We start from the raw sequence: 27,947 nt of genomic DNA, 5'->3' as shown, positions 1-27,947 counted from the left end.
CATATGGAGGTTCCCAGGCTAGGGGTCAAATTGGAGCTACGGCTGCCGGCCTACACCACACCCACAGCCACTCAGGATCCAAGCTGAGTCTGAACCCACAACACAGCTCACAGCAACGCCGGATCCTTAACCCACTGAGCAAGACCAGGGATCGAACCTGCGTCCTTCCACGATAGTCAGATTTGTTTCCAATGAGCCAGGATGAGAACTCCAATAAATTTATTTTTAAAATTAAAAAAAAAAAAGATGTGCAGAGACTCAGACTGAGAGCAAGTTCAACAACTCATCCACCAACTGCAACATGTGGGCCTTATCTAGATAACGTGATACTGGAAATAAAGATAATTATGACATTTGTGGGACAACCAGAAATTTGAACACTGGATGTTTGATGATATCAAAGAAATGTTGCATATTTAAAAAGAGTTCTTATCTTTTAAACTGAAAAATATATTGAAATGCTTATGGCTGAATTAATAGGCCATTTGGTATATGTTTCGAAATGAGAGAAATGGATGGGGCTGTGGATGGGGCCATTGGGGGTGGTGGGGTTCATTGCACTTTTCCAATCTACTTGGGGAGGGGGGCATGACTGCAGCATGCAGGAGTTCCCAGGCCAGGGATCAAACCCACGCCATAACAGTGGCAATGCCGAATCTTGAATCTGCCAGGCCACCAGGGAACTCCCCTAAATTACTTTTGTGTGTGTTCCAATCTCTCTAGTATAGAAAGTTTATAAAGAAAGGCAGCTTATAAAAAGTCAGGCTGCCCAAACACACGCGTGGAGGGTGCCTCCTGCACTCCCAGGGCCAACACCTTGGGATGTGCCATTTCCCGTCTGGCTTGCTCTCCGAGTCTTCCACTTAGGGAAGAGGCAAGTGGAGTCTCCTGGGGCAAGAAGTGAGTTTCCTGAGGCCTCAGGGCCTGGCAATCTTGGAGACTTGGAAAAGAGCTGGGTAGGTGACTTCTCCACTACTCAAGAAAATCTAATCTTAGAATGAAGGTAGGTTAACTGACAGCAATTTGTTTTCAAAAGATCTGATTGAAAATAGGGTAAACATTTTGGGAAATATTGCTAGGTTTACAAAAGTTGGCAGCCCCATAGGATGGTATCTAATGCATAAAACCAGGTGAGATTTGCTGACATCTCTGAGAAGTTCAGGTGCTGCTAACACCTGATTGCTGCACGGGAGAAATCTGAAGGACAGCTCAACCCCAAGGAACCACAAATAACTCAAGGCTCTGCCTGCCCTCTCAAGCTCGTTTCTGGATTTTCACCTGCCCACCCGCGCCCCTCCCACCTTGGTCAGTGCCACCAGTGGAGGTCCCAGATGCTCCATTCCCAAAGAAGTTTCTGCCGCTGCGAAAGTCAGAGTAGCCCCTCCCCCCCATCAGCCTTGCCGGATCCAGAGAGCAGGGCAGCCTCCCTCGTCTACACCTCCCATCCACAGGTAGAAATCTCGGCTTGTCCGGGACCCTTGGGGCCACCCACCCATGCAACTGGATACATACACTTTGTAAGCACCGGTTTCCAACAGATAAATGTAATCAAGGTTTATGTGCTCAGAGAAGCCAACAGGATGGGATTGTTTCACTTGAAAGATCAGAAGAAAATTGTAACTAATGTTGTGGAAAATTACTTTGATATTGCTTTCTTGGTACCGAATCACAATTAGGCTGCTGTGAGAAGTACAGGGAAAGAATAAATGAATAGTAACAAATCAACACAAACAGCCTGTGTCAGGAACACTTTGCTCAGGGAAAGTAACGTAAGCATTACTTAAAGTTTTATGACTGTGTTTGATGTGATTTCCATAGAACGTCCAGGTTGCCCCTCACCTGGCACGTGGCGAGGGTGGTCCAGCTCCACTTATGGCCAGAAGGAGGCAGCTCCAGATCCCAGTGTGCTCCTCACCTGGGTCTGCAGGGGGAGGCTCACCGCAGCTTCGTGCCATCCTACACCCAACTGCAGAGATCAACTCTCAGTGCCCCCTGACAGCACTGCCCGTGGAGCCCAGTTCTGTGGACCCTGGGTCATCGGCCACTCTGGGGCTCACAGGAGGCTGCAAAGTCTCAGTAAAGGAGTCAGCTTGGTCACGGGTCCTTGCTTCGTCAGAAGCCAGGAAGCAGCCAGACCCAGCTCTGACAGCCAGCCCTAGGAGGGTCCAGTCCAGGCGTGAGTCAGCACCAGTGACTCACCTGCCATCTCCTGGCTGCTTCTCTGGGACGGAAGAATCAACTCATCGGCCTCTCCCACCAGGGCCTCTGATGGCAAGCTGCCAGGCCTGTGGCCTCAGCTCTGGCCTCCTCGTGCTCCTTCTGCCTTTCCATGTGGTGCCTATGAGCCCTCAATCTGAGCTCAGGGTGGGTGCAGGCTGCCTGCAGAGTGTGAGCCATGGCTGAGGGTGGGGCTGGGAGGGCCAGGTGCCCCATGCCCTGCCCAGCACTCCTGTGCCACAGGCTGTGGGCAGGGATGGTGCAGGAATCCCTCCGCCCATCCCCCAAGCCTCCATGCCTCTTTCATACAGTTTGGTTCGTATCCTGAAGCTCTGGAGCATCTTCATGGCCCCTCCCCTAACATGGCCCCCAGGACCACTGCTGGGACACACCGGTGCTCTGGCCCAGCAATGATGCCTTCCTTCACCCCAAAACAGCGCGCTCCATGGTCTCAGCCATACACCTGCCGCCCTCCAGCCCTGCTGTGCTCTCCCAGCCAGAGGGGCCTTGCCAAGTTCCCCTCTCCACATCCAGGCCAGCCTGAGGCTCCAGAACCATCCTTCCTGCTCTCCCCATCACTGCCATCCCACCTCTGCATGTCAGGGAGGGTGCTTCCCTCCAATGGGATAGGAGGCAGCAGGTCAGGGGCTGGCAGGAGCTGCCTCAGCTTCCCAAAGCCAGGAATTACCTCAACCTGCCTGCCCGGGCTAGAGGGGCTGGATTTGAGGGGGGTCCCTGGGGCTGGACAGAGAATCAGAGTCCCATTTTGGAGGCCTGGGCTCAGGGAGAAGTTATTTGTCCTCTGATGTCCCAGATAATCTGACAGAATCCTCCTTAAATCTGAGTTTCACCAAGGGCAACCACCAGCTAAGAGACGGGCAGGTGATCATTATTCCCAAGAGGAGTGTGTGGGCCAGAGGTCAGAGGTCAAAGGCCAGATCCCTGGGGCTAGTGGTCTGACAACAGACAGTGTTCCCACATTGAGGCTGATGACCGCCAGGAGGAGGCCAGGACCCCTCCACCTGCTGGGAGGCAGGGCACCAGGACCCCTGCCTTGGCGCCAGCGTTGGAGGCCTGCACCTCGGGCAGGAAAGCAGGGGCAAGCAGGCGGTGGTGCCGAGTGCGAGGGCTCACCTGGCACCTGCTGGGGGGCGAGCTCCGTGGGGTCCTGCAGGCTGATGAAGAGGAGGAGGCCTGCGGCTCCAAACAGCAGGATGGACGAGAACATGCAGGCCAGCCGCATCGTTCCTGGTCGCTGGGGCATCCCGGGCTTGCTCCGGGGTCACCTCTCGGGTGTGGGAGGCACGTTCTTCCCTCATCATCCACACCAGGCATCCATCAGGCCATGGTCTACGGAGCAGGGGGGGAGAAAGACGGTCCATCACTGAGGCATAGGGCCCCAGTCGGTGCCCAAGACCAAGTGTAACCCCTGGATCCCTCCACCTTTTCTTTTTTTCCCTTTTTTTAAGGGCTGCACCTGCGGCATAGGGAAGTTCCCAGGCTAGGGGGTTGAAATGGAGCTGCAGCTGCCACCTATGCTATAGCCACATCCATGCCAGATCCGAGCTACATCTGCTACTTACACTGCAGCTGTTGGCAATGCTGGGTCCTTAACCCACTGAGTGGGGCCAGGGATTGAACCTGCATCCTCATGGATACTAGTCAGGTTCTTAACACACTGAGCCACAATGGGAACTCCCCTCCACCCTTTCTTAGATGTGTCCCTTTCAAGCCCAAGGGATGAAGGGACATTTGGTCACCACCTGTGGCCGAGATACCAGCTTCCTGTTAGGGTCTCCTGTATCTGTGACCCTTAGAAAAACCATGGAGGGAAACACTTTCTAGCCCAGGGTGGAGCCCCAACACCCAGAGCCGGGACAGTGGCCACACCCCTGGGTTGCCCAGGCAGGAATCTGAGCTCTTATCCCTCCCAACCAGCCCCGTGGACAGAGAAGCCCCTGGGTCTCTCTGTCCTGGTGCCTCTCTACAGCAAGCTGGGGAAAAGGATGTCAGAACAGGAGGCTCTAAGAAGGCGCCTCCCGGGTCCAGAGGACGCCAAGGACTGATCCCCACCTGCACAGCCAGCACTGCCCCTCTTGGACAGGCTGAGGGATCGGGATCCCATTGGATAACTGCACCAGCAGGAGCTGAAGCTCTGGCCAGGTCATGGTTGTCCCTTAGAGCTCATCTGATGGATCCCAGGCTCAAAGGCTGTGCCCCCATGGATACTGCAGACCCAGAGCTTACCCCCGAGACTTGCCCTCACCCTTGCTCTTCCTGAAGGGGAAGAAATTCCAAATACCCCAGGGCCCATCAGTGACCCCAGCTGGGTCAAGATGAGGGCGCCCCAAGGCCATCTGCCTGGAGGAAGGAGGTAAGCTCCTGCCGCGGGGCGGGGCGTGGTGGAGTGGGACAGGTGTGGAAGGGGAGACTCACCCAGCGAGCTGTGCTAGACGGGCAAGGGTTCCAACAGGCCTCCCCTGTGGAGGAGGAGGGTCACTCTGTCCCCTTACCGACACCCCGTCCTACCTTCCCCGGGCCCTGGGACACCACCCTCTTTTCACCCAGGGAGCCCTCTGGGAACTTGCCCTTCCCTGGCAGAGGGCGGTGCCCAAGGGAAGCTGAGGCCAGGTGGGCAGCTCCCAGCAGCCTCTGAGACCACCGCTGGGCGGCCAATGGGCCCCAGAGCAGATGACACAAGGACAGTCCCCGCCCGGGGTCTTCTTGGTGTGGTACTTTGGCCAGGGAACCCATCCCTGACCTGGTACCCCATGCGGGAGATGATCCCTCTACACCCAGCCTGGGGCGGGGACAAGGCAGGAAGTGGTAATAAGAGAAGCCCCTCCCTCCCCTGCCCAGACAGATCCCCAAGGATGAGACGGTTCTCAGCAAAGCTCTGAGGCTGAGGAGAGTTAAATTGCAGGTTTGGGTTTCTCCCCTCTGCAGTCGCTGTAATTATTTTTTCACTCAGTTAACTTTAATTAACCTGCCCCAGGCCTCCACGCACAGAACGTGCCTGAGAGCCAGGCTCTCTGGGCTGTGCCGAGCAGGAGTTTCCCACGACCTCCCAGCTTTTATGTTCAGGAGGCAGTGTTCAGCTGGGCTGGGTTTGCCTCTGGAGCTGGTTCTGGGGTTTCCAGCCAGCCCTGACCTTACTGTAATGGCCCCTGACTGCTGAGAAAGACGGCCGCTTCCTGCCATCACCAGGGACACCCCCACCCCAGGCCTGCCAGTGGATGAAAAGGGGCAGCCACTGTCCCCAAAGGCTCAGACCCTAAAGCCCCTCATGAGGAGCTGAGGTCTTCCCCTCTGTGGCTGCCCCAGATGAGACTCTCCTGGGGACCTGGCTCATCACCCTGCAAGACACGGATGCAGGAGTGCAGGCCCCAGGCTCGGGGGAAGAGCAATGCCACTCTTTTTTTTTCTTTCTTTCTTTCTTTCTTTCTGCTTTTTAGGGCCACACCCATGGCATACGGAAGTTCCCAGACTAGGGGTCCGGTGGGAGCTACAGTTGCCAGCCTACACCACAGCCACAGGAATGCAGGATCCAAGGCATATCTGTGACCTACACCACAGCTCACAGCAATGCCAGATCCTTAACCCACTGAGTGAGGCCAGGGATCGAACCCACATCCTCAGGGATACTAGTCAGGTTCCTTACCACCGAGCCACGATGGGAGCTCCAGAATCAGGCCACTCTTGATGTTGCCCATTAAATTCAGTTTCCCAGGCCCTTCCCCTAGTGATGACAGGCCTGTGTGCAAGGCCCATGGGGGTCAGCCTATAAGTCAGGCCCCAGCTTTAAGGAAACCCTGCTTATGCTGGCCGTGGTGTTGGCACACTTCCTGCCAGGAGGCTGATCTAGGGTGAACTCTGATGTCAGGACATTCCGTAAGGAGCGGGAGAAGGGAAGGGCAGCAAGCTGATGAACAGCACACACAGCTGCCCAGTCAAGCAGCGAATAAAGTGCCACTCAAAGACTCTATTTGACCAAAAAAGGGGACTCAGATGCATGTGTGATCACCAGTGAATTGCTGGTATATTACCTGGCACTGCAGAAGTGACTACACAAGAGCTGGTCTGTCCCCTCTTCTCTCCAACCTCTCACTCTGTCCCCATTCAAGCTAGTACAGATTGCCCTTGTCCTGCAGCCATGACCTGTCCTCACCTGTTTCTGAACCTTCCCAAACCAAGCCGATGAAGTGGAGCCAGGCCCCACCAGCCCATGTGCCCGGCCCCTGGGTGGGCACCACATGCCCGCCCTCAAATCTGGGGGAGGGGACGAGAGCACAGCCCCAGGCTCTGAGCCTTCACTGTGGCAGGAACATCAACCGTCCAAGCATCTCATGTCAGAGACTCTCTCCTTTGTTGGCCCCCAAGAGGACACACGCCCCCTCACCATGTCCCGGGAAGCTGGTGCTAGAGTCATGGTTTCCCCCGCCCAGACCCAGCCCCTAAGCCTCAGACCCCAGCCTTCTCCCTGCCCCCAGCACCCTCTGCCCAGTGCTGGCTCTCACTGGAGACCATCTGATCCAAGCACTCCCTGCTCCCTGCAAACAGGAATCAAAGGTTAGTGAGCCTCCCCTCCTGGGTCACTGGTTTGCAGTCTGGCTGGGTCTTCAATGCCCCAGGAGGGGGCCAAGATCACAGAGTCTGCAGGAACCTCCTTCCTTGAAAGGGAGGCAGTTGGGAGGTCACCTCCGGACCACCAGGCACTCCAAAGGGGGTGCCCGCCTGCCCCCCTATTGTTCCCGTAAGGGTCCTTGTCTTCAAAGTCACGTGCTATTTTCAAGACAACGGGGAAATGCTGGCCAAAGGCTGTCTCCCTCTCCCAGGAGTTAAGCTGCTGCCTGGAGAGGGGACACTGCACTGTCACTGGCTGGGGCCGGGCTGCCCAGGGCCCCGTCAACACATCCACAGGCCTCCGTGCCCGCCTGGGTCTGGTGCATCCTCAGTACACACTGCATCACACTCGGCTCTGCTGACAAGGGGAGAACCCTCCCTGATTTCCCTGCTTCCCTTCAGACCAACAGACAATAAGAAAAGCCAAACAACTGGGGGCCGAAGGCAGAGGGTTAAGGCAAGAAAAAGAAACAGCCCACTGAGTTTTCAGAAGGTCCTGCCCGCCTCTCAATTCCGAGTGCTCCCAGCGGCTTCTCTCCCAGAGGCCTGAATGGCGTCACCAATTTTTACAGTAAGAAAAAGAAATCCAATTAATCTTGTAAACACCTCCTGGGACACAGGGCAAGGCCATGGATTGCTCCTACTTCCTTATTTATCTGATTTAAAAATTGGTCTCTTTAGAAAATTCACTTCAGGGCACAAGCAAGGACTTGGGAATTCAGCCAAAACACACGCACCTCCAGTGGCGACGGGCCGGCAGGCAGACGGACAGACGGCTCCAAGGACAGACTTGGCTAAGGCTGCTCCAAAGCCTGGACACTCCCCCCCCACAACCTCCCCGTCACCCAGTCACCCAGAGGATGCCCTCTGGCTGTGGGGACCTGCCCCCGTGCCCCACTGGAGGCAGCAGGAAGCGTCCAGCCACGTGCCTATGGGTGCACCCACTTGGTATGCGAACCCTGGGCCTGGGAAAGTTCTCCGTCCAGTCAGTCTCCTCCTCGAACCGGCAGGAGCGAACAATGACGTCCCTCCCGGCTGAGGGCTCCAGGAGAAGCCGCTCAACGGGAGAGAGGCTGCTATGGCAACTTGAGGAGAAAGGAGCCAGGCACTGCCGTCACCTTGAATCTGGCACCGAGCATTCCGCCAGGGCCGCAGAGGGGGCAGGGCCTCCAGCACTGCCCCCGCCGAGGCCGGGGCTGGAGCTGACCTCCCGGCTCCCCTCGTCGGCCTCCTGGCCTCAGTAACTCATCTGCTCTTTGCGGAAACAAAGCACACCGCCCGGTCCCCTGAGAACCACCACCTCCATCTGTTTTGTCAGACGAGTTCTTCCTTGTGTTGGGGTGGGGGTGGAGGGGCTCCTGCGTACTTCTGAGATGGGGTTCTTCTTGATTTCAGCTCATTAAAATCCTGCAGCTAATTAAAACTGCTCTAACGGCAGCGGTGGTGGTGGCAGCGGCAAACTCTGGGACGAGTCCTTCCAGTTTTTATGCGTAGGCATAAAGTTGCAGGGCTCTGCGAGGATGACGAATGGCTGCAAGGGCTCAGACTCTGAGGCGGGGCTGCAGACGCCTGCCCCACCACGGTCACGGCGGGGGCGCTGACCTGGGTCCTGAAACGGCCAGGGCCCCGCCTTGGCACACACAGGCGGGCAAGACTGCACTCCACTCCTGGGGGAACTAACTCACTTGCTATCCACTCCCCTGCTACAAGGCAGGGATTCTTTCCAATCTCCCATGCTCTCTGCAGGGGGAGAGAAAGGGGACCCAAAGACAAGGCTGAGGCATAAATCAGGCTCAAACAGGCCAAACCTTGTCCCCATGACCTCAGTAGGAACGCCACCATCCAGCTTCCACCACTGCTCCTACGGAGAGGATGAGGGGAAGTCTACAAACACACAGCTGCAGCAAGGGGGTCCTGAGAGCCCGGGCAAGGTGTCACAGGCTGCAGTGCCCTCCATAGCTACTCAGGGGTAAACCACACTGCAAGTACCATCTCTGCCCAGACCTCTTACATTTTCAGCGTGTTCTGTGACAACAAGGCAAGGGTAAGGAGCAGTAATTCTGCAGGAAGAAAAACCGAGAACCTCCCCACCCCCACTGCCACCCTGGCAGTACCTCCAATCTTGTGAGTGTGTGTACCTTAGTTACAGCCCTTCCCCCACTGTGTGGAGAGGATGCACACGCTTGTTTCAGACTCTTGGAGCCTCTGCTCCTCTTTGTATTCCCAGCACTTAGCACAGTGCCTGGCACAGGTGATCGATAACCACGGCTGCACGTTGAATGAGCATGAGTTAATAGACAGAGGTGATCGGGCCATCTGGAGAGAGGCACTCCATGAACCTGGAATTTTAAAAAGGTCATTTATGTTTCTGGGAGCTGTGCATTCATTTTGATCAGGCCTGGGTTGGAATCAGGTCCAACGAGTAGTCCAATACTGCGAACCAACAAGAGGCAAGGAATTGAGCTCCCCTGGGGAGCCCAATGGAATCTGACGGCTCCCTAAGATCTGAGGCACACTCCTCACAGCATGTTACTTTTTTTTTTCTTTTTTCTTTCTTTTTTTTCTTTTTACAGCTGCACTTGAGGCATATGGACATTCCCAGGTTAGGGGTTGAATTGGAGCGGCAGCTGCAGGCCTACGCCACAGCCACAGCAAAACCAGATCCAAGCCGCATCTGTGATCTATGCTTGTGGCAACACCGGATCCTTAACCCACTGATCAAGCCAAGGAGCGAACCCACATCCTCAAAGAGTCTATGTCAGGTTCTTAACCCACTGAGCCACAATGGGAACTCCCAGGGTGCCACTCTGTATCTTTTTTTTTTTTTTTTTTTTTTTTGTCTTTTTGCCTTTTCCAGGGCCGCTTCCGTGGCATATGGAGGTTCCCAGGCTAGGGGTTGAATCGGAGCTATAGCCGCCAGCCTACACCACAGCCATAGCAACATGGGATCTGAGCTGCATCTGCGACCTACACCATAGTTCACAGCAACGCCGGATCCCCAACCCACTGAGTGAGGCCAGGAACCTGCAACCTCATGGTTCCTAGTCGGATTCGTTAACCACTGTGCCACGATGGGAACTCCAGCCACGTTGTATCTTAATGTTGATAGGGCAGATTTCAAATCATGGGGCTCAAAGATTCAAATATGTGTGGGAGATAAATGATGACTCTGTTTCTATATATACATGTATATTAACACAGGAAACACATGCACAAATACACAAGTCATTTAGATGTCACAACATGGATGATTCCCAAACCTTTAAAATACAGTATGCTACGAAACTCTCAAAGAAAACTGCAGTTTGAATGTGTTGATCAAAAAGCAATGAAAGCAGCACATGGCATAATACAGGTCAACCTTGAGAACATTATGCTATGTGAAAGAAGCCAGTCACAACAGGACAGATACTGTACAGTTCCATGTAGTCAAACTCAGAGACAGGACATAGAAAAGTGGCTACCAGGGGCTGCAGGGGAGGGAGGAATGGAGAGTTAGCAACTAATTCAGATAGACTTCCAGCTGGGGAGGGAAGACTGAAAAAAAGTTCTGGAGATGCATAGCAGTGAAGGCTGCACAAAAATGGGAATGTACTTAATGCCACTGGCCTTACAAGTGGTTAAAATGGTAAACTGTATATTCTGTATATTTTACTGCAATAAAAGGGGCAATGAAAGTCAACTGAGCAGGAATCACTCTCTGATAGTTTCACTCATTCTACAGGTGACTGGGTGTGGGCCCAGGAGATGAGGAGGACCAGAGAGTCAAGTTCATTCCTGAGTGAAACATAACCATGACACAGAGGAACAGGGTGTGTGAACCCAGGCAGCCCTGCCCAAGTGGCCAGGAGTTCCCTTCCTGGCTCAACGGTTAACAAACCTGACTAGGATTCATGAGGATTTGGGTTTGATTCCTGGCCTCTCTCAGTGGGTTAAGGATCCAGTGTTGCCATGAGCTGTGGTGTGGGTTGCAGATGCAGCTCAGATCTGGCGTTGCTGTGGCTATGGCTTAGGCCAGCAGCTGTAGCTCTGATTTGACCCTTAGCCTGGGACCCTCCATATGCTGTGGGTGTGGCCCTAAAAAGCAAAAGAAAAAAGAAAAAAAAGGGGCCAGATGTCATGGAATGGACATAAGGCTCAGAGAGGTGATCCAGGCTCTGAGCCTGGCTGCCCCTTCAATTAACTCTTGACCTTCAGAAATTAATTTTCCTAATCTTTTTTTTTTTTTGGTCTTTTTAGGGCTGCACCATGGCATATGGAGGTTCCCAGGCAAGGGATCAAATTGGAGCTGTAGCCACCAGCCTACACCATAGTCACAGCAACACCAGATCCAAGCCGCGTCTGCAACCTATACCACAGCTCATGGCAACGCCGGATCCTTAACCCACTGAGGGAGGCCAGGGATCGAACCTACGTCCTCATGGATACTAGTCATACTTGTTTCCACTGAGCCATGATGGGGAAATCCCAGTTTTCCTAATCTTGGAATCAATCTGCATCCAAAATATGCACTATAGGTGAGTTTCCAAGTTCCTTGACGCTCTGGCGTGAGACAAAGGCCAATCTTGGAGAACAGAAAGGCACCTTGTGAATTTCATTTGCATGTGGCCACTTTCAGGCAGAGCGGAGAGCCCTCTGGTGAGATGCCTCTCGCTCACACCTGCTGACTATCCCTCGCCACAAATCTGGGCTATTGTCGTGTCCCTAGAGCACAAAACTGCCAAGCTGTTTCTCTTCGAGACAACCTCATCCTTATTCGAGGAAGCAAAGGCCCCTGATGCAAGCGTCTGTCTGGAAAACGTGGTCTCAGGTTCTTTCTGATCCACAAAGTCATGGTCCCCAGAGGCATCACTGGTTTAGAGGAGCCTCTCCTGGGCCCACGCTCTACCTAGGCGACCAGGGTTCTATATTTGAACCTTTACACTGAGCTCATTTCCTCATTTAATGATAGAAATCATTTCAAAGCAGAAATCCAAACAAGCCTAATGATTTGGATCCCATTATATCCATGGTCACCTTTGTCATTTAAAAATCTTTAATTTTTAAAGAACCAAAAGGGCAACATGAGGCATCCTTGTGGTGATGGAAATGTCCTTTATCTTGCCTGCATCAGTGTCAACATTCTTATTATGATATTGGACTACAGTTTTACAAGCTGTTACTATTGGGGGAAACAGGATAAATGGTACACAGTATTCCTCTGTATTCCTCTATACAAATGCATGTAAATCCGCAACTATTGCAAAATAAAAAGTTTAATTAAAAAAACACAAGAACTTAAAAATAAAAGTTACGGGTCTTTCCGCTCATGCATAATGGAAGCAAATTCTAATGTTGTGCACGTAAATAATAGATAGCCACTTTCATGGATCAGCGCCATCCTCTGTTGTATAAGAAACATTTTAAAGTTAAGGGACTATGCCTTTAACAGGAAAATTTGATGTGTTAGCAACTACTGGTTGATCTTTGTGCATTTTTCAATTGCAAATTGCACTTTAAAAATGCAAACAATTATTAATATTGATTTGGACTAAAACAATATTGAATTTCAATATATTTCCAGCTCTTTTATGAATTACCCTGTGGATACGCGGTGATTATGATAAAAGAGTATTTGCATGCTCGATTTCTTTTCAGTGAGGAACCTTGAAGAGGGCTGATGCGATCCATGGATAATGAATTTCACAGGGACGAGGCTGGCTCCAGAGTCCACTGCCAGCCCTCAAACTTAGTAGCTGGGACAAACTTTCAGGGCCACTTTCCCCTCTGACTTTATCCAAATATATTACAGAGGACAGGCCATGAACAACGGCTCAAGGCCTGGAAGAAGGGGACTTGGTGTCACACTTTTCAGGGGAAGAAAAGGAAAAAGAATAGACACCTGTCATACTTGAGCATTCCAGGCTCTTCACTGGATACGACATCAACATCCTATTTAGCTTTCACACAACAACCCCTTTGAAGTGAAACTCTTTATCTCTATTTGTCACCGGTTTAGTTCTTCACACGGAGATGCTGAGATGGGGTGTGGGGTGCAAGATGCTTATCAAGGATCAATATCTATGAAGAGAAAACCGAGGGAAGGGGAAATGGGAAGAAGGAGAAGTCGGTCGGGGATGCGGGTCTAACAAAGCCTGGATGGGAACTCTGGAGTGGGTATCAGCTGTCACAGCATGGGCAGAAACGGCTGCACCTTCCATGTAAGTAATGGCTTCCACCTTTTCAATAGCTGGATGTGGGGTGCCCAGGGGAGGGCTGACCTGGGGGGGGCAGTTTGCTGCAGATCCTGAAGAAGCTGACATCGGACCCCCTATTCCATAGGTGGCCAGCAAGTCCTCCCTGAAAGAGCATCAAGGCAGCCTCTCTCCAAGTCCACAGGTCTGATTACCAACGATAAAATTAAGACTCGGAGAGACTAAGTATTGTCAAGGTTACACAGTAAATAAGCCTTTTCAGCTGCGTTTCACTCGCTTCTTGCAGACAAAAGCGTAGATCAGACTATCCTGACCTTCAGTTACCGAGACACGAAGGTTTGAAAGTCCCCAGAGGAACATGCAGCAAGTTTGACTGTGTAAGCAGATACCTTTGCTTCACCTCTGCTAACATCCCTGCAACACTCACGCATGTGTCTGCGTGCACACACGCACATGCTTGCTTTCTCGGCAATTATCTCATCGCTAATGGTAGGCGGGGACATGGATTACTTGGGTTAAAAGTTCCCCTGACAGTACAGCCTGGAGAGCATCACCCCCCCTGCCCTCCCCCGGCAGAGCTGCTGGATATTGCCAAGAGCAGCAGACAGTGTACGAAACTGCGCAGCTTCCTTTTACTTTTAGAAAGCACTGAGCTACTCACATTTTCCAGCTGCTCTGACATCCACAGCCACAGCAGGGAAAATTACAGGGAGGGAAAAAATTGCATATTTACTTCTCAAAATTGAAAGTTGGGGTATAATATGGACAGAAAGGAGGACATGAGTAAACCTAGAATGCCCTGGCCCCTGGCAGGGTGCAGCTGCCTCCAAGTTGCAAATAGTAATTTACAGCCTTCAGAGGAGGAGAGAATGGCGGGGAAGTTTGGCTTCCTTCCAGGGAATCCCTCTTCCTGTGGCTGGCTCAAGGAGGCCCCAGAGGACTTGCTTTTGTGTTCCAAGCTGCCAAAAGTGCCTGGCGCAGAGTAGGTATTCGGGCAAAGTGTGGTGAGTGATGAGCGAGCTAGTAAGAGGAGGGAGGAGGGGAAGGGATGCTGGCACACAAGGGCCAACTGGGCTCTTTGAGTTGAGAGCACGTGGAGTCCAGCAGGTGTATGTGGATGTCCTGTGGGAGCAGGCTGGCCTCCCAAGGCTAGCTCTGGGGCTGACCACTGCATTCTTTGTGTGTCTTTTTGGGGCCGACCCTGCGGCATAGGGAAGTTCCCAGGTTAGGGGTTGAATCAGAGCTGCAGCTGCCAGCCAACACCACAGCCACAGCAATGTGAGATCCTTAACCCACTGAGAGGGGCTGGGGATCGAACCTGCATCCTCACAGGTACGAGTCAGGTTCATTATCACTGAGCCACGATGGGAACTCCATGACCACCACATTCTTGACCCCTAGTAGTGAAGCATGACTTTCCCCAGAGTTCTCCTCAGAACAGGCTGGTGTCTGCAGAGGGCACAAAGGCTAAAAATATGGCAAAACAATGAAGTCTATTGGTTCTGTCCTGACTGTTCTATGGAGAACCAGGTCTCGGGCTATCAGCGTGGGGCCAAGGCTCTGAGTGACCTGGACGTTCTAATGAGTGGCTATATTTCAGGTAGGAGCCTGCCATCTCCATGAGTCTGTCACCTGTCTCCTTCCACTCGACTTCTCATATTTCAAGTCTCCTCCAATCCACTGACGCTCAATGCCTTCCCCTTCTTCCGCCACAGTGTTGGAAAGACAGAGATTTGGGACCATCCTACCCTCCCTCCTTTCTGCCCCCACATTCAACAGTAGACTCGGTCCCCTGCATGTGTCCTGTCTTGTCCAGCTCCTCAGTTTGGATGATTCAGCACTGGCTGTCATGGACAGCTCCCAACCTCCACACCAGTCCCTGCAGTGCATTTGCTGTTCCTCCCTGTTCAAAATTGTCATTGGAGAGTTCCCAGTTGCCCAGTGCTCCAAGTTTAAGTGTCTTGGCATGTTCCACAGGGTCCGTGAGTATCTAGTCTCATTGCTCACCATTCCCTGACAGCCCCCAGGCCGGGTGAGGCACCCGCCTGTATGTTCCAAAGAGCCCCTGGGCTTTCCTCCGACACAGGTAACTGTGAGAGGCTAGTGTAGAGAAAAGACCACTGGGCTCTGAGTGTCTGCTACTCAGCATTAAATTTTCTCCCTGAGAGACCTTCATCATTTTACATTTCTGAGCTTCAGTTTTCCCAACCAGTAAATCAGTGGACTGATACTACAGGGCTAAAAGATTCCTACTATGGTGGGATGCTCTCTTAGGGTAGAGGAAAGAGGCTCCAGGCAGGTGGACTGGGCTTCTGGGTCCAAGTCCCTTCTCCACAGGGCAAGGCTCCCCATGCTTGGTCTCGCCCCTCTCTCCAAATGGTTCTGCTGACTTCCTTGCTTACCTTGAACAATATACAAAGGTGAGGGGGTGAGGGGAGCTTGGTTTTTCTCTCCCTGAGCCTGTAGCCTCTTTTCTGTTATCCTGAGTCCTGGATGTCTTCATCTCTCAGCCCTAAGAACACAGGCAGAAAAGGGGCTAAACCTTCATAATCCCTGGACATGGCACTCACTCTATGGCATGTTTGCCAAGCTGGAGTGGTGGGCCATGGATGTAGGCAACACCCAGTGAACTGGGAGCATCTGACAGCAGAATGGCATCCACTCAGGCCACTCTGCATGAGCCCTGATTTCTTACATGGTTGCTAAAAAGGAGAAGACAAAGGTGCAAATACACATTTTTTATGATGAGACTCAGATTGGCCAATCGCTGTTCTTCAGTGATCACCTGTTTGAAGTAGCCTATTTCCAGTAATAACCATATGACAGTTGTACACAAAAATTCTTTTTAAGTGGTCCTTGCTAGCAGATCTAAACCTTCAGAGTTTCCAGTTTGGAAACCTGGATTTTTAACATGAAATTTCCCGATTCTCAAATTGGCAAACAATGTATACTTTTAGAACCAACTTGAGCCAATAAATACTCATGTCCAAGTTAGATTTGGCCCAAGGTTCACCCATTGCTACCCCTGCCATGAAAAGCATAGCCTGGATTAGGGAAAAGCACCTGGCCTCTGGATAAAGATGAGGCCTAACAGTTCAACGAATTTTGTGCAAAATCAGCTGAGGGGAAAAAAAAGCTTGTGTGCCGGCTGCAGTAGAGGGAAGCTGCAGCAGCCCCACTGATCAGAAGTTGCTTCCTGCAGCTCTGTAAGGGGATGGTACTCACACAGAAGCAGGGGCTCCCAGCCCATGGCATCTGTCTCTGCCTGAAGGTCAATCACTGTGGTAGGACAAGGGAGTAGTGACTCAGGATACCCACCCAGTAGTGGTACACACACACACACACACACACACACACACACACACACACACACACAGGCTCACACCATATGCACCTGTTAGGGGTTGAACTGTGCACCCCCTCAAAAGTCATATGTTGAAGTCCTAATCTCCAGTACCTCAAAATGTGACCTGCTTTGGAAATAGAGTCATTGTAGAGGTAATTAATTAAGATGAGGCCAGACTGGAATAGGGTGAACCCCTAACAGGACTGGTGTTCTTAGAAAAAAGGGAACTCTTGGAGTTCCCACTATGGCTTAGAGGAAATGAACTCAACTAGTGTCCATGAGGATGCAGGTTCGATCCCTGGCCTCGCTCAGTGGGTTAAAGATCTTGCATTGCCATGAGCTGTGGTGTAGGTGGCAGATGCGGCTCAGGTCTGGCGTGGCTGTGGCTGTGGTGTAGGCTGGAAGCTATAGCTCTGACTCAGTCCCTAGCCTAGGAACCTCCATATGCTGCACCTGCAGCCCTTAAAAAAAAAAAAAAAGAATAAAGACAAAGAGGAACTCTGGACCCAGACATGCACACAGGGAGACTGCCCTAGGAGGCTGAGATCTACAAGCTAAGGAAGGCCAAAGACAGCCAGCAGTCCTCTGGAAGCTCGAGGAGAGGCTTGGAGCAGATTCTCCTTCACCCCCTGCAAAAGGACCCAACCCTGCTGACACCTTGATCTCAGACTTCCAGCCTCCAGAACTATGAGACCATAATTTTTGGTTATTGAAGCCACCACCCACCCCAGTCTATGGCATTTTGTTATGGCAGCCCCCACAAAGGAAGATAGCTCCTCTGGCAGAAAGTTCAGCCTTGACCTACAGGGCAGCATCCTTAGTGGGATGGGAAGGAGCTACAATGTGACCAGGGGACCAGCTTTTGGCTGGTTCAGTGGCTGCCATCAGCTGTGTGAGGTGTTGGGCCAAGCCTCTGAGATGAGCTCCCGTGATAACCAGAAGGCGAGTAAGAGAAAACCCAGCTTGGCGGGAATTCCGAGGTTACATGGTGTCACCAGGACCCAGATCCTTCCTGTGGCTCCACTCCCCTGTCCTTGGGCAGGTTTTATTCTCAGATGGCCCCTCCATGGTTGTACGGTGGCTGAGCCGCAGTCCAGCATATGGGCGTCCTTGTTAAGTCCAGCAGGAGAAGAGGGGCCTGTCCTCAACCATGGAACAAAACTCCTGGACCCTGAGCTGATGGCCCCTCCAGAGCTGGGGGAGTGCAGGCCTGGGTTAATGGAACCAGTGAGATGGAACTATCCTTCCTGGAGCTGGGGGTAGGGTCAGCCTCTCCCAAATGCAAAGACTAGGGGACAAGGGTGGGGGGCGGCAACATAGAGGTGGCCACAGAGGCCACTGCACAATTCTCTCCTTTGCTCTGTACAAAAGCTGTGGGAACAAGTATCATCCCCATTTTAATGATGAGGAAACAGACTCAGAGAGGCTGGGTAACTCACCCAAGGCCACACAGCTAGGAAGCAGTGGAGCCAGATTTGAATTCAGTCTAAATCCAAAGGATGCGCTCTTCACCACACCCCCTGTGGAGTCCTGACCTTATGTGACTGAGGAAGCCACGTCCCAGACACAAGCCTGTGTCAATCAGTGGGGAGGGGGTCAGGGCTGCACTGCTGCTCTCAGAAGCCTAAGCCACAAGCTGCCTGCAGCCCTGGTCCACGGGCTCCCAAGCAGATGCTGGCCTCGGTGAGAGCTTGAGGGACAAGGAGAGCAAGGATGGGCCTGGGAGAGCCCTTGGCTCATGTGCGAACGTGTCTGTGACTGCGTGTGTGCACATGAGTGGGTGTGAGCACGCAGGCATGTCTCTGTGATGCTGTCCTGTGGCTAGAGTGGGTGAAGGCCCACCTACGTGTGCCTGGGTGAGCAGGTGTGTGAGTGGACACATGCGTGTGCGTGCACGTGTGTGGGGGCTCCAGAACCTCCCATCCCTCTGCCCTATGGCCACCAGCTAGGAGCAGTCCAGCTGCCACTCAGGCCAGTCCCAGCTCCTGGCCACCAGGACGAAGACCACAGCAGCCCTCACTCTCAGCTCAGAGATGCTCCTCAACCCCCTGCCTGGGGTCAGGCCTCCTTCCTCGCAGAGAGCAAGGCTCCCTTTTCTGCAGGGCCTGGAGGGAAGTCAGCGCGAGGGAAATGGGCTTGGGAGGGAGGGCTGGCGGGGGCAGCTCAGCAGGGCCATCTGCCATCTGTGCCTCCCGCACTCCCCACCTCCGTCCCCTCTCCGCCTCAGGGTGCATCACTCTGGCGACCCCTGGGAATTGGAAGCTAATTTTCCACGATCATTAGTGATGGAAAGACCTCAGGTTCTGCCTTTAATTAAAGTCAAACGTGGGGCTGAGGAGAAGCGCTGCACGCAGGCGTCCTCTTCTCACTTGTAAAAGCCATATGCAAATAATTAAGCCAGGCATGGAAGCCATAATTAAAAATTTCACAAACCCCCTCATTAGCTGAGCAGTCTGCACAGAGAAGCAGGACTGAATCCCTCCCCCATGCCGGTGGCAGCTCCTACAGATGGCTAATTGGGACTGGGGCGGTGGGGGGGAGAGGCAGGCTGCACCTAGGTGACCGTGCACCTGGCAATGAGCCGGCAGGGCTCAGGCCTCGCAGGGCAGCAATGGTGACCTCTCACCTCTGTCTAGGAAGCTTCTAGCCACCACCAAGGCCCCAAGAGTCAAGTGAGTGAATCCAAACACCTACCCACCCATCCCAGGGGAAGGATGACCACCACACAGGACCCTGATCCCACATCCCACAGCCTCCCTGACCTGAGCCCCGATTTGTGCAGAGCAGGGATGCAGGGATAGAACGGGAGACGGGGCTCAGCTAGAGACTACAGATGGCTCCAGCTGGACCATCTCGAAGCCCCTGTCCCACTATGCCCAAAAAGGAAGCAGGACCTTGAGACAGAGGCAGGCTCAGCAGACCCCTTCTCCCCTTCCAGGCACACAGATGCCCCCAGGCCATGGCCGCAGTGCAGAGAATAACCCACCTGAAGACCAAGGCCTTGGGCAGGATACCCTGCACACCCCAGAGACACTCTGTCAGCCCCAGCTTCTGTCAGTATCCAGAGAGCTGTGGGATGGGTGGGATGGCAACTTAGCTCTTCCAGACATTCTCTGGCCCCTTCTCCCTGGCCCTAACCAGACCCCCACCCGAGCTGTGGGTCCTATAGACCTCATATCCTGAATTGATCCTGCCGCGCCGGTCACCACAGGCACAATCTCCACATGCTCTCTGACACTTCCAAATGAATATTCACTCGTCTCGATCATGGCCACTTGTTTTCTGTCTGGCCCGATCAATGGCACTCCTCTCAAGGAATTGCGCTTGCCAGAGGTGTTGACTGGTGTCTGGGAAACTGCCCGGCGTGTGCAGGGACAAGGCGTGTCCTCCAGCTGCAAGTCTGGACCCCAACCAGTTCGCTCAGCCGTAGACCATGGGCCCTGGGCTGGACCAGAGGGTGCACACAGCCAAAACAGGCTCTCCTTTTGCAGATCTGGGGATCTGATGGGGCCAGAGGCGCTGAGTTCTGAGTTCTGTCCTGCCCAGGTCAGTCCCGACCCAGAGAAGCCCTCACCTGACATCTTCCCCCAGGTCCCTGACTCAGCCCTTTCCTCCTTCCTGGTGGCTCAAGAGGCACTCCTCTTTCAGTCTCTCCTCTGGTAAACTGGGGGGATGCAAGCCCTTCACCAAGGTCATGAGACACCCCTTAACCCCAGCATCCTGCTCTCAGCAGCTGTCCTGCTCCTGTTTCTCAGCTGTCCCCAACATGCTTGGATGGTCACTTCTGCAAGTCAGCCTGGGCTCCCTTCATCTCATTCACCCTTTAAGCCAAGCTGCCCTGATGGTCAGAGCCCCTGGCCCTCTCCACCCTGTTACAAATGCATCTCCTTAAGAATCTGCATTTTCAGCCACTGACATAAGAGAATATACAAAAATGAGCCAATATGTTTTGTTTTTGTTTTGGGGGTTTCTTTTTTCTTGGCCACATGCAGAAGTTCTTGGGCCAGGGATCAAACCCACGCTATAGTGGTGACACAAGCCATAGCAGTAACAATGCCAGATCCTTAACCCACTGCACCACCAGGGAACTCCTCAGCCACTTTGTTTGGATGGAGAAGGGGACTATCCCACTGACACAAACCATACATAAATTTTACTTTTTGACTCAATTCAAGTCTTAAAAGTTCATTTAGAACATTTCAGATAGACCAAAAAAAAAAAATTAAAATTATATAAAGAACAACCAGTGCACTTACCCTCAGCTTCAATAATAAAACAACTACCAATATGTGGAATTTACCAATGCCCCATCCTATTACTCAGCCTCTCCCTCCCCTGTAGAGGTAACCACAAGTGTCATAAATATTTAATGAGCTATGACATGCCTGGCACTGTTCTAGGCAACTGGGATCTGCTGGTGAACAAAACAAAGATCCTGCCCTTGTAGAATTACATTCCAACCAGAAGAGAGACTGACAGGGCCACAAACATAATAAATAAGTAAATTATAAATAACATGAGAGGGTGATAAATGCTATGGAGAAAAGGAAAACAGCAAGCTGAAAAGGATGGGAGGGCTGGAGACTAGCGATGGTCTCAAGACCTAAGCATGTGGGAGGAAACCTCATTGAGAAGTGACATTTGAACCATGTGGATATCTAGGAACAGCCTGTGCAAAGGCCCTGGGGTGGGACCATTCCTGACACCTGTGTGTCTGTGAAGAAGTGAACATAAGGAAGATGAAACAAGACAAGGTAAGAGAAATGATGGGAGGGGGCAGTCATGTGGGACATTGAAAGGACGTTTGGCTTTGACTTTGAGTGAGATGGGGGCAGAGGAAGGCCATTATCTGACTCAGTTTCCAGTGGGACCCCTCTGCCCACATAGGTAGGGAAGGGTGGGCCGAAGCAGGGAGGCCAAGGAACAGGCAACCCATCATAGTCCAGGTGAGAAATTTCAGCTACAACATGAAATCTGTGCCTTCCATTCTCATGAGAATTGGCACTTTTAGAAGAGAGCTTTATGATGATGTTGAAAATTATACGTTTTTACTTTGATGCTCTGATATCAATGTGTATCTCAGGTCCACTTGCTGAGCTTTTCTCAGGTGCGTACTGTGAATCCTGAGGAAAAACTGTAAGTCACTCATCACATCAAGCCAGCTGGTTTTCATACCCAGAAGTGCAGGAAACTCAGCTGCCCTGGAAATGAGATAATGAGACATAGAGTGAGGGTTAGGAGGACAGCCCTGGGGTGACCAGGCTGCTTCGGTCCAAATCCCAGCTCCATCACTTACCAATCGTAACACCCTGAGCAAGTGAACTTAAGTTCTCTGGGCTGCAGTTTTCTCATCTGCAAAAGGGGGCTTACCTCCCAAAGTTATTGGTTACCTCCCAAAATTATTATAAGGACTCAATGGGCAATAAGGGTGATGTTAGCGGCTGCTTTGGGGAAGATGAACAAGGCTCCCCGCAGTGCTTTCTCTCTCAGGAAAATCCATCAACCTGGACCCAGAGAGACAACCCCTTCCAGCAAAGCCTGAATGCCAGCAAGAGATGGGAGCTGTGGAAGCTTCCAGGAGGAAAAGTCTCAGGGGCTCGGGCCACAGGCAGACCCACAGAAAAATGTGATGGTCCTGGAAAGGGCTTCCGTGAAACTGGCCCTGGAGTACTTTACCAGGAAGGGAAAATGAGCAGCTGCTCTGGACACTGGGCCTCTGCAGCCAGCGCTGGCCTTGGGCTACCTCTACTGGTGTGTGTCACGAAGAGCAATGGGGCTGGTATTTATTTTGACGTTCTGTGTTTGCAAAACTATTTTGATCACGTGGGCTGAGTGTACCAAGCACTTCAGCATGATCAATTTTGAAAGTTTAATGCAGTTGGTCTTTCCCCCAATGATCACAAATATGGTAGCATCTACCTGTGGCCCAAGTACTCACCAAGCACTTTTGACAATTTCAGTTCAGGCCCGGAGAATCCAGTGTGCAATCTGATTTCTCTGGCATGCAGTCTTCCCAGAATTAAGAAAACAGCACAGCATCCGATGCACTGGGTTTGGGTGGGTGTTTTGGGTTGTTGTGCAGTTTGGCGTGATTTTTTTTTTAACATAATTATTTTACTAGCAAGGTTGAAGTCTTCTTAAATAAATTGGCAACTGTTAGGAGCTGAAGCTTGGCAGGGAATGATGGAGTATATTCCGAAAATATTTGTGAAGTTTTCCCCTTGTATTCACACACACAGACACAGACACACAGTCTTTGTCTTAAATTTGGCATTGCGAGAACACCCTTAATGGAAATCTAATATTATTTTCCAATTCGGCTCATTTCCTTCAAAGAAGTTTGACTCCAGTTTAGAGGCATTAATCGAGTCTGTCGGTCGTCTCCAAGGCTTAGGAAAATAGCATTTTCTCTCCGGTGGCCTCTGGAGCCACGGATCACACACACCTAGGTAGCTACACATGGTTTCCTTTATCATCCATTCATCACAACTAAGAGCTAAATAATAGATCTGACCTTTTGCAAAACTTTTAGGCTGCCCCCCTCGTAATTCCTCTGGGTTGTGTTCTCAGTTTCTTCACTAAGGCAAGGACTGGCTGCCCTCAATGTAGATTTCATGGGAGTTTCCAATAAAGTAAGCATCTGTATTCTTTAGGATTGCAAGAGTTTTGTATGTACTGGTGACGGGCATTTCAGATCCTATGACCTGTTCCTAGTATCTTTCATGTGACGTGGACAATGATGTTTTGCAAGAAGGAAAAAAAAAAAAAAAGACCCATAGGTTTTAGAACAAATCTCAAGTGATCCTGGTGGAATATTACTTAAGATATGAGAGTGGTCTGGCATGACTGCCCAGAATTTGCCAATGCCTCAAGGAAGGTGCACCCCATCTTTGCAACAGACGTGAATCTACCCTTGAAATGAGCCTTGGTCATCATCATCATCGTCAGCTACCCCAAAAGGGATAAAGAAAGCAAAATCAGAGTCCTGATGCTCAAGGTTGACTTGCAGATGGCAGTGTGACCTCTATGGCCAGCAGCCAGAGGGTGGTGGGGCAGGGCGGGCACCCACTCATGTCCAGACTCCAAGAAGCAGGAATGTGACTGTGAGTTTGTTTAGCATAAACAGTCATGAGCACAGTGCACTGGCGCCTGTGGTGATGGAAACGATCTTACTTTGATTTCCAGCTCCTGTAGTGTTAGGACCAACCTCCACTCTTGGAAAGGATAAAACTGAAGATGCAACAAGCTCACAGTCCCTTTTTTTGTGCCACTCTATAGTGAATTACAAAAAAAAAAAAAAATCAAACTTTTCCTCCAAGCACATCCTCACTTTAAAACAGAAAACGTTATGTTTGCGCTGTGTACTAAGAACCACAGTATACAAGGCGACATAAACACTCGGTGACAGTGCATGATGTATCTAATAAGGGTCACAGAGCAAAATCTCAAAATCTCTTTTGCTTGAAATTCTGCAGATGCCCCACCCACCAGGAAAACTGTGTGCAAAGCTGTACTTCCTATTGCTTGATGATGAAAATATAATTTTATACATTGAACCCTCCCCCCCAAAACACCTCTCCAAATATTCTTTTCCAAGCCTTTCAAATCCTCTTCTCCCTCCCCTGCTTGTCCTTCTTCCCCCTAAACTCCCTGGAGAAGTGATGCTGTTGACGACCCCCTCTGGGGAAGGTGGTGAAAGGATGCCACTTGTTTATCCAAACCCCAGTTTCCCAGAGTCTTTCCTTCCCTCCCCACAAAGCCACAGCACCTCTTCCCATCTCAGACATCTTGGCTGGAACCAAGCCCCAACATCCAACGCGGTGAAAGGCAGAGGTCCCAGAGGTTGTGTGTTCTCCCAGCCCGGTGATGAAGGAGGCCAGTGAAGGCTCGCAAAAGGAAGGCAAGGTTTTAAGCAGCGTGCCTAGCACAGAAAACCCAGGGTCCCCAAGCTCTAAACCTTCATCCCCCAGGCAACAATCACTCAGAATGCAATTTAGTTAATTCCTTTCCACACCATCTCAGCATTCATGGCAGCCTTCCCGCACACAATAGCAGAGAGGGCAGAGTCGAGTGCATGAAGGGACCTCTGAATCATCCTTTCTCAAGCAGAGACAATTAAAAACCAAGCATCAGATTTGCTCTCTGACACATGCAGTGTATGGCCACTCTCCTTCTTCCCCTCAGGCCCTGTTGTTTTAGCATGATATGAAGTGACTCTAAAAATGGGCAATATCTCTCCCCCAACACAAAGGCATAAATCACTACATCTTCGGTGCTTTCTTTGAGGTATCGATTCTTCTGAGAATGAAGGCCGATGGTTCCGATATGGCATCATCTAATATTCCCCCAGCTTGATGTATAGATTTCTTTGTGCATTACCTGAACATAAACCAGTCTTGCATTATTTCTTGCACACTTGTCAAATTAAGGTAAGATATTCTTGTTGACCTTTAAACCTAAAAAAATTAAATGTGTCTGAGACATTTTCCAGCAAGCATTAAAATGAGCTGGGTCCTCAGATGCCAATTAAGAGGATGTAATTATGAAAGGGATTGTCGTCTGTGCTTCGGGTAATGATTTAATTTTAGTTCTAATGCATTCACTCAATGGAGGAAAAGAAAATAAGTTGGTTACGAATAATCTCATGAAAGAGATGAGAACAATTTGGCACCATTTGTCCCTTAATTTACCCAAATGGGAAGGAGCTGGGGGAGCTTGGCACCCCAGCCTTCCAGAAGGAAAGAACGCTTCTTGAAAGGTGCAGAGAGAAGCAGCAGTGGCAAGAACCAAAATAGAGACAAAGCAGCCGTTTGCTGTGATGTTACCAAACAGAGCCAGCACCAGCCTTAAAGCTGTGTGAGGGTGTGAATTGGATCTGACTTTGAGCAGGGGAGGAAATCCCATTTGGGTGTTGCATTACGGCTTTCTCCTACATTGCATCTCTCTCTGCCCTTCCCATAGCCAAGCCCAGACCCAGGAAAAAGATCTCTGGGCAACACTGGCACAGGGCTGACTACTGTCTGCCAGGACACAGTTACAATGAATGCATCATTCACCCTCTTATAAACCTCACTCTTCAAGGCTAAATGATGCTGACTGCACCTATTTGGATAAACCCAAGACTGCAGGCACATGCAAACACACGTACCCGTGACCACACAGGGCCTAGACCATGAGGTTGGCTTTAGCATGCTTGAGGTCCCCTTCAGAAAAATACCCACTTAATCCACTTTAGTCACTTATAAAGCTAGTATAAAGATTAAAAGACAAATGTAGTAAAAAAAAAAAACCCACTATGATTACAATAAGGGATACAGCAGATAAAAAGATGTAAAATGTGACATCAAAAACATAAAACATGGGGGGAAGGGGAAGGAAGGATGTTGAGATCTACAATGGGGTCAAACTCAAGTTGTCATCAATTTAAAATAGACTGTTATTGATATAAGTTGTTGTATGTAAGCCTCATGGTAACCACAAAGCAAAAACCCATAGTAAATACACAAAAGATAGAGAGGAATATAAGCACACCCCTAAGGAAAGTCATCAAATCACAAAGGAAGAAAGCAAGAGAAGAAATGAGCAGAGAGGAGCTATAAAAAACAGTGAGAGAACAATTAACAAAATGGCAACAAGCATATAGCTACTTTATATGTGTTACCAATTACTTTATATGTAAATGGACTAAATTCAAAGACATAGAAAGGTGATAGATTAAAAAAACAAGACTCATCTATATGCTACCTATAAGAGACTCCCTTGGATGTAAGAGCACACACAGACTGAACGTGAAGGGATGGAAAAAGATACTCCATGCAAAGAAACCAAAGAAAGCTGGAGTAGCTATACTTGTATCAGACAAAATAGACTTTTAAAAAAGACTGTAATGAGGAGTTCCCGTCGTGGCGCAGTGGTTAACGAATCCGACTTGGAGCCATGAGGTTGCGGGTTTGGTCCCTGCCCTTGCTCAGTGGGTTAATGATCCGGCGTTGCCGTGAGCTGTGGTGTAGGTTGCAGACGCGGCTCGGATCCCGAGTTGCTGTGGCTCTGGCGTAGGCCAGTGGCTACAGCTCCGATTCAACCCCTAGCCTGGGAACCTCCATATGCCGCGGGAGTGGCCCAAGAAATAGCAACAACAACAACAACAACAACAAAAAGACAAAAGACAAAAAATAAAATAAAATAAAATAAAAATAAAAAAATAAAAAATAAAAAAGACTGTAATGAGAGACAAAGAAGGGCATTACAGATAAAGGAGTCAATCAAGCAAGAAGATATAACACTTGTAAACATTTATGCATCCAACATAGGTGCAGCTGAATATATAAAGCAAATATTAACAGCCCAAAGAGAAATAAACAGCAATACCCACCCTTGCTACTTTTATTCAACATGGCATTATAAGTTCTAGCCACAGCATTTAGGCAAGAAAGATAAATAAATAAAAGGTGTTCAAATTGGAAAAGAAGAAGTAAAACTGTCGATATTTACATATGACATAATTTATACAGAAAACCCCAAAGACTCCATCAAAAACCTGTTGGAACTAATAAACAAATTTAGTAAAGTTGCAGGATAAAAAATAAATACACACAAATCAGTTGCATTTCTATATACCAATAAAGAACTATCAGAAAGAGAAATTAAGAAAAACAATTTCAGACAATTACATAAAAAATAAAATAAGAATAAATTTAGCCAAAGAGGTGAAATACCAGTATATTGAAAACGCACAAGACATTAATGAAAGAAATTGAAAAATACACAAATAAATGGAAAGATATTCCATGTTCATGGATTGGAGGAAGTAATATTGTTAAAATACTGCCCAAAGCAATCTATAGCTTCAAGGCAACCTCTATCAAAATTCCAATGACATTTTTCACAGAAATAGAACAAATAATTCTACAATTTGTACAGCACCATAAAGGACAACTAATAGCAAAACAATCTTAAGAAAGAAGAAGAAAGCTAGAGGTGTCATGAACTCTGATTCCAAGCTATGTTACAAAGCTATAGTAATTAAAACAGTATGGTGTTGGCATAAAAACAGACACATGGATCAATAAAACAGAATAGAAAGCCCAGAAATAAACCCATGTGTGCATAGTCAATTAATTTCTGACAAAAGAGCCAATAATACATAATGGAGAAAGGGCAGTCTCTTCAATAAAGGATGTTGAGAAAATTGAACAGCCAGTCAAAAAATGAAACTGGGCCACTATCTTATATCATACACAAAAATTAACTCAAAATGGATTAAAGACCATAAGATCTAAAACCATAAAACTAGAAGAAAACATAGGGGATAAGCTGTTTGATATAGGTCTTGGCAATGATTTTTCAAATCTGACACCCAAAGCAAATGCAGCAAAAGCCAACTCAGAAATAATGGATAAAAGACTGGTGACTGCCAGAGGCAGGAGGTGGGGGTGGGTTGGGGAAACAGTGAACTATTTTGTGGGTTTGTGTTTTTTTAGCTTTAATATATTGACTTTAAAAAATACCCACTTAGAGCTCTTGCTGCGGCAAAACAGGGCTAGCAGTATCTTGGGAGCACTGAGATG

The 27,947-nt window shown here is 50.0% G+C and overlaps 1 protein-coding gene across 3 annotated transcripts in view; it reads right to left on the bottom strand.

Moving 5' to 3' along the window:
* The window catches only part of CHST8 (carbohydrate sulfotransferase 8), a 121,753-nt gene that overhangs the window by 59,793 nt on the left and 34,013 nt on the right, over positions 1-27,947 (bottom strand). Inside the window, exons 1-2 of one of the 3 annotated variants that reach the window (XM_021094298.2) lie at positions 7,578-8,351; positions 3,352-3,567 (exon numbers count right to left, since the gene is read on the bottom strand). The exons of 1 other annotated variant lie outside the window; for it this stretch is intronic. In XM_021094298.2, coding sequence (XP_020949957.1) covers positions 3,352-3,481 — 130 coding nt within the window. In that variant the 5' untranslated portion in view covers positions 3,482-3,567; positions 7,578-8,351. Of the gene's footprint in view, positions 1-3,351; positions 3,568-7,577; positions 8,352-27,947 lie in introns of those variants that run through there. One more of the 3 variants, XM_021094299.2, reaches the window with a different exon arrangement.

This window comes from Sus scrofa, chromosome 6 (assembly GCF_054392235.1).
Source record: "Sus scrofa isolate SSC_HxYL_T2T_F1_AM1 chromosome 6, Sscrofa_HxYL_maternal_Yorkshire_Landrace_v2.0, whole genome shotgun sequence".
Lineage (NCBI taxonomy): Eukaryota > Metazoa > Chordata > Mammalia > Artiodactyla > Suidae > Sus > Sus scrofa.
The sequence above is the reverse complement of the archived record's forward strand: the minus strand, read 5'-3'. Positions and strand labels throughout refer to the sequence as shown.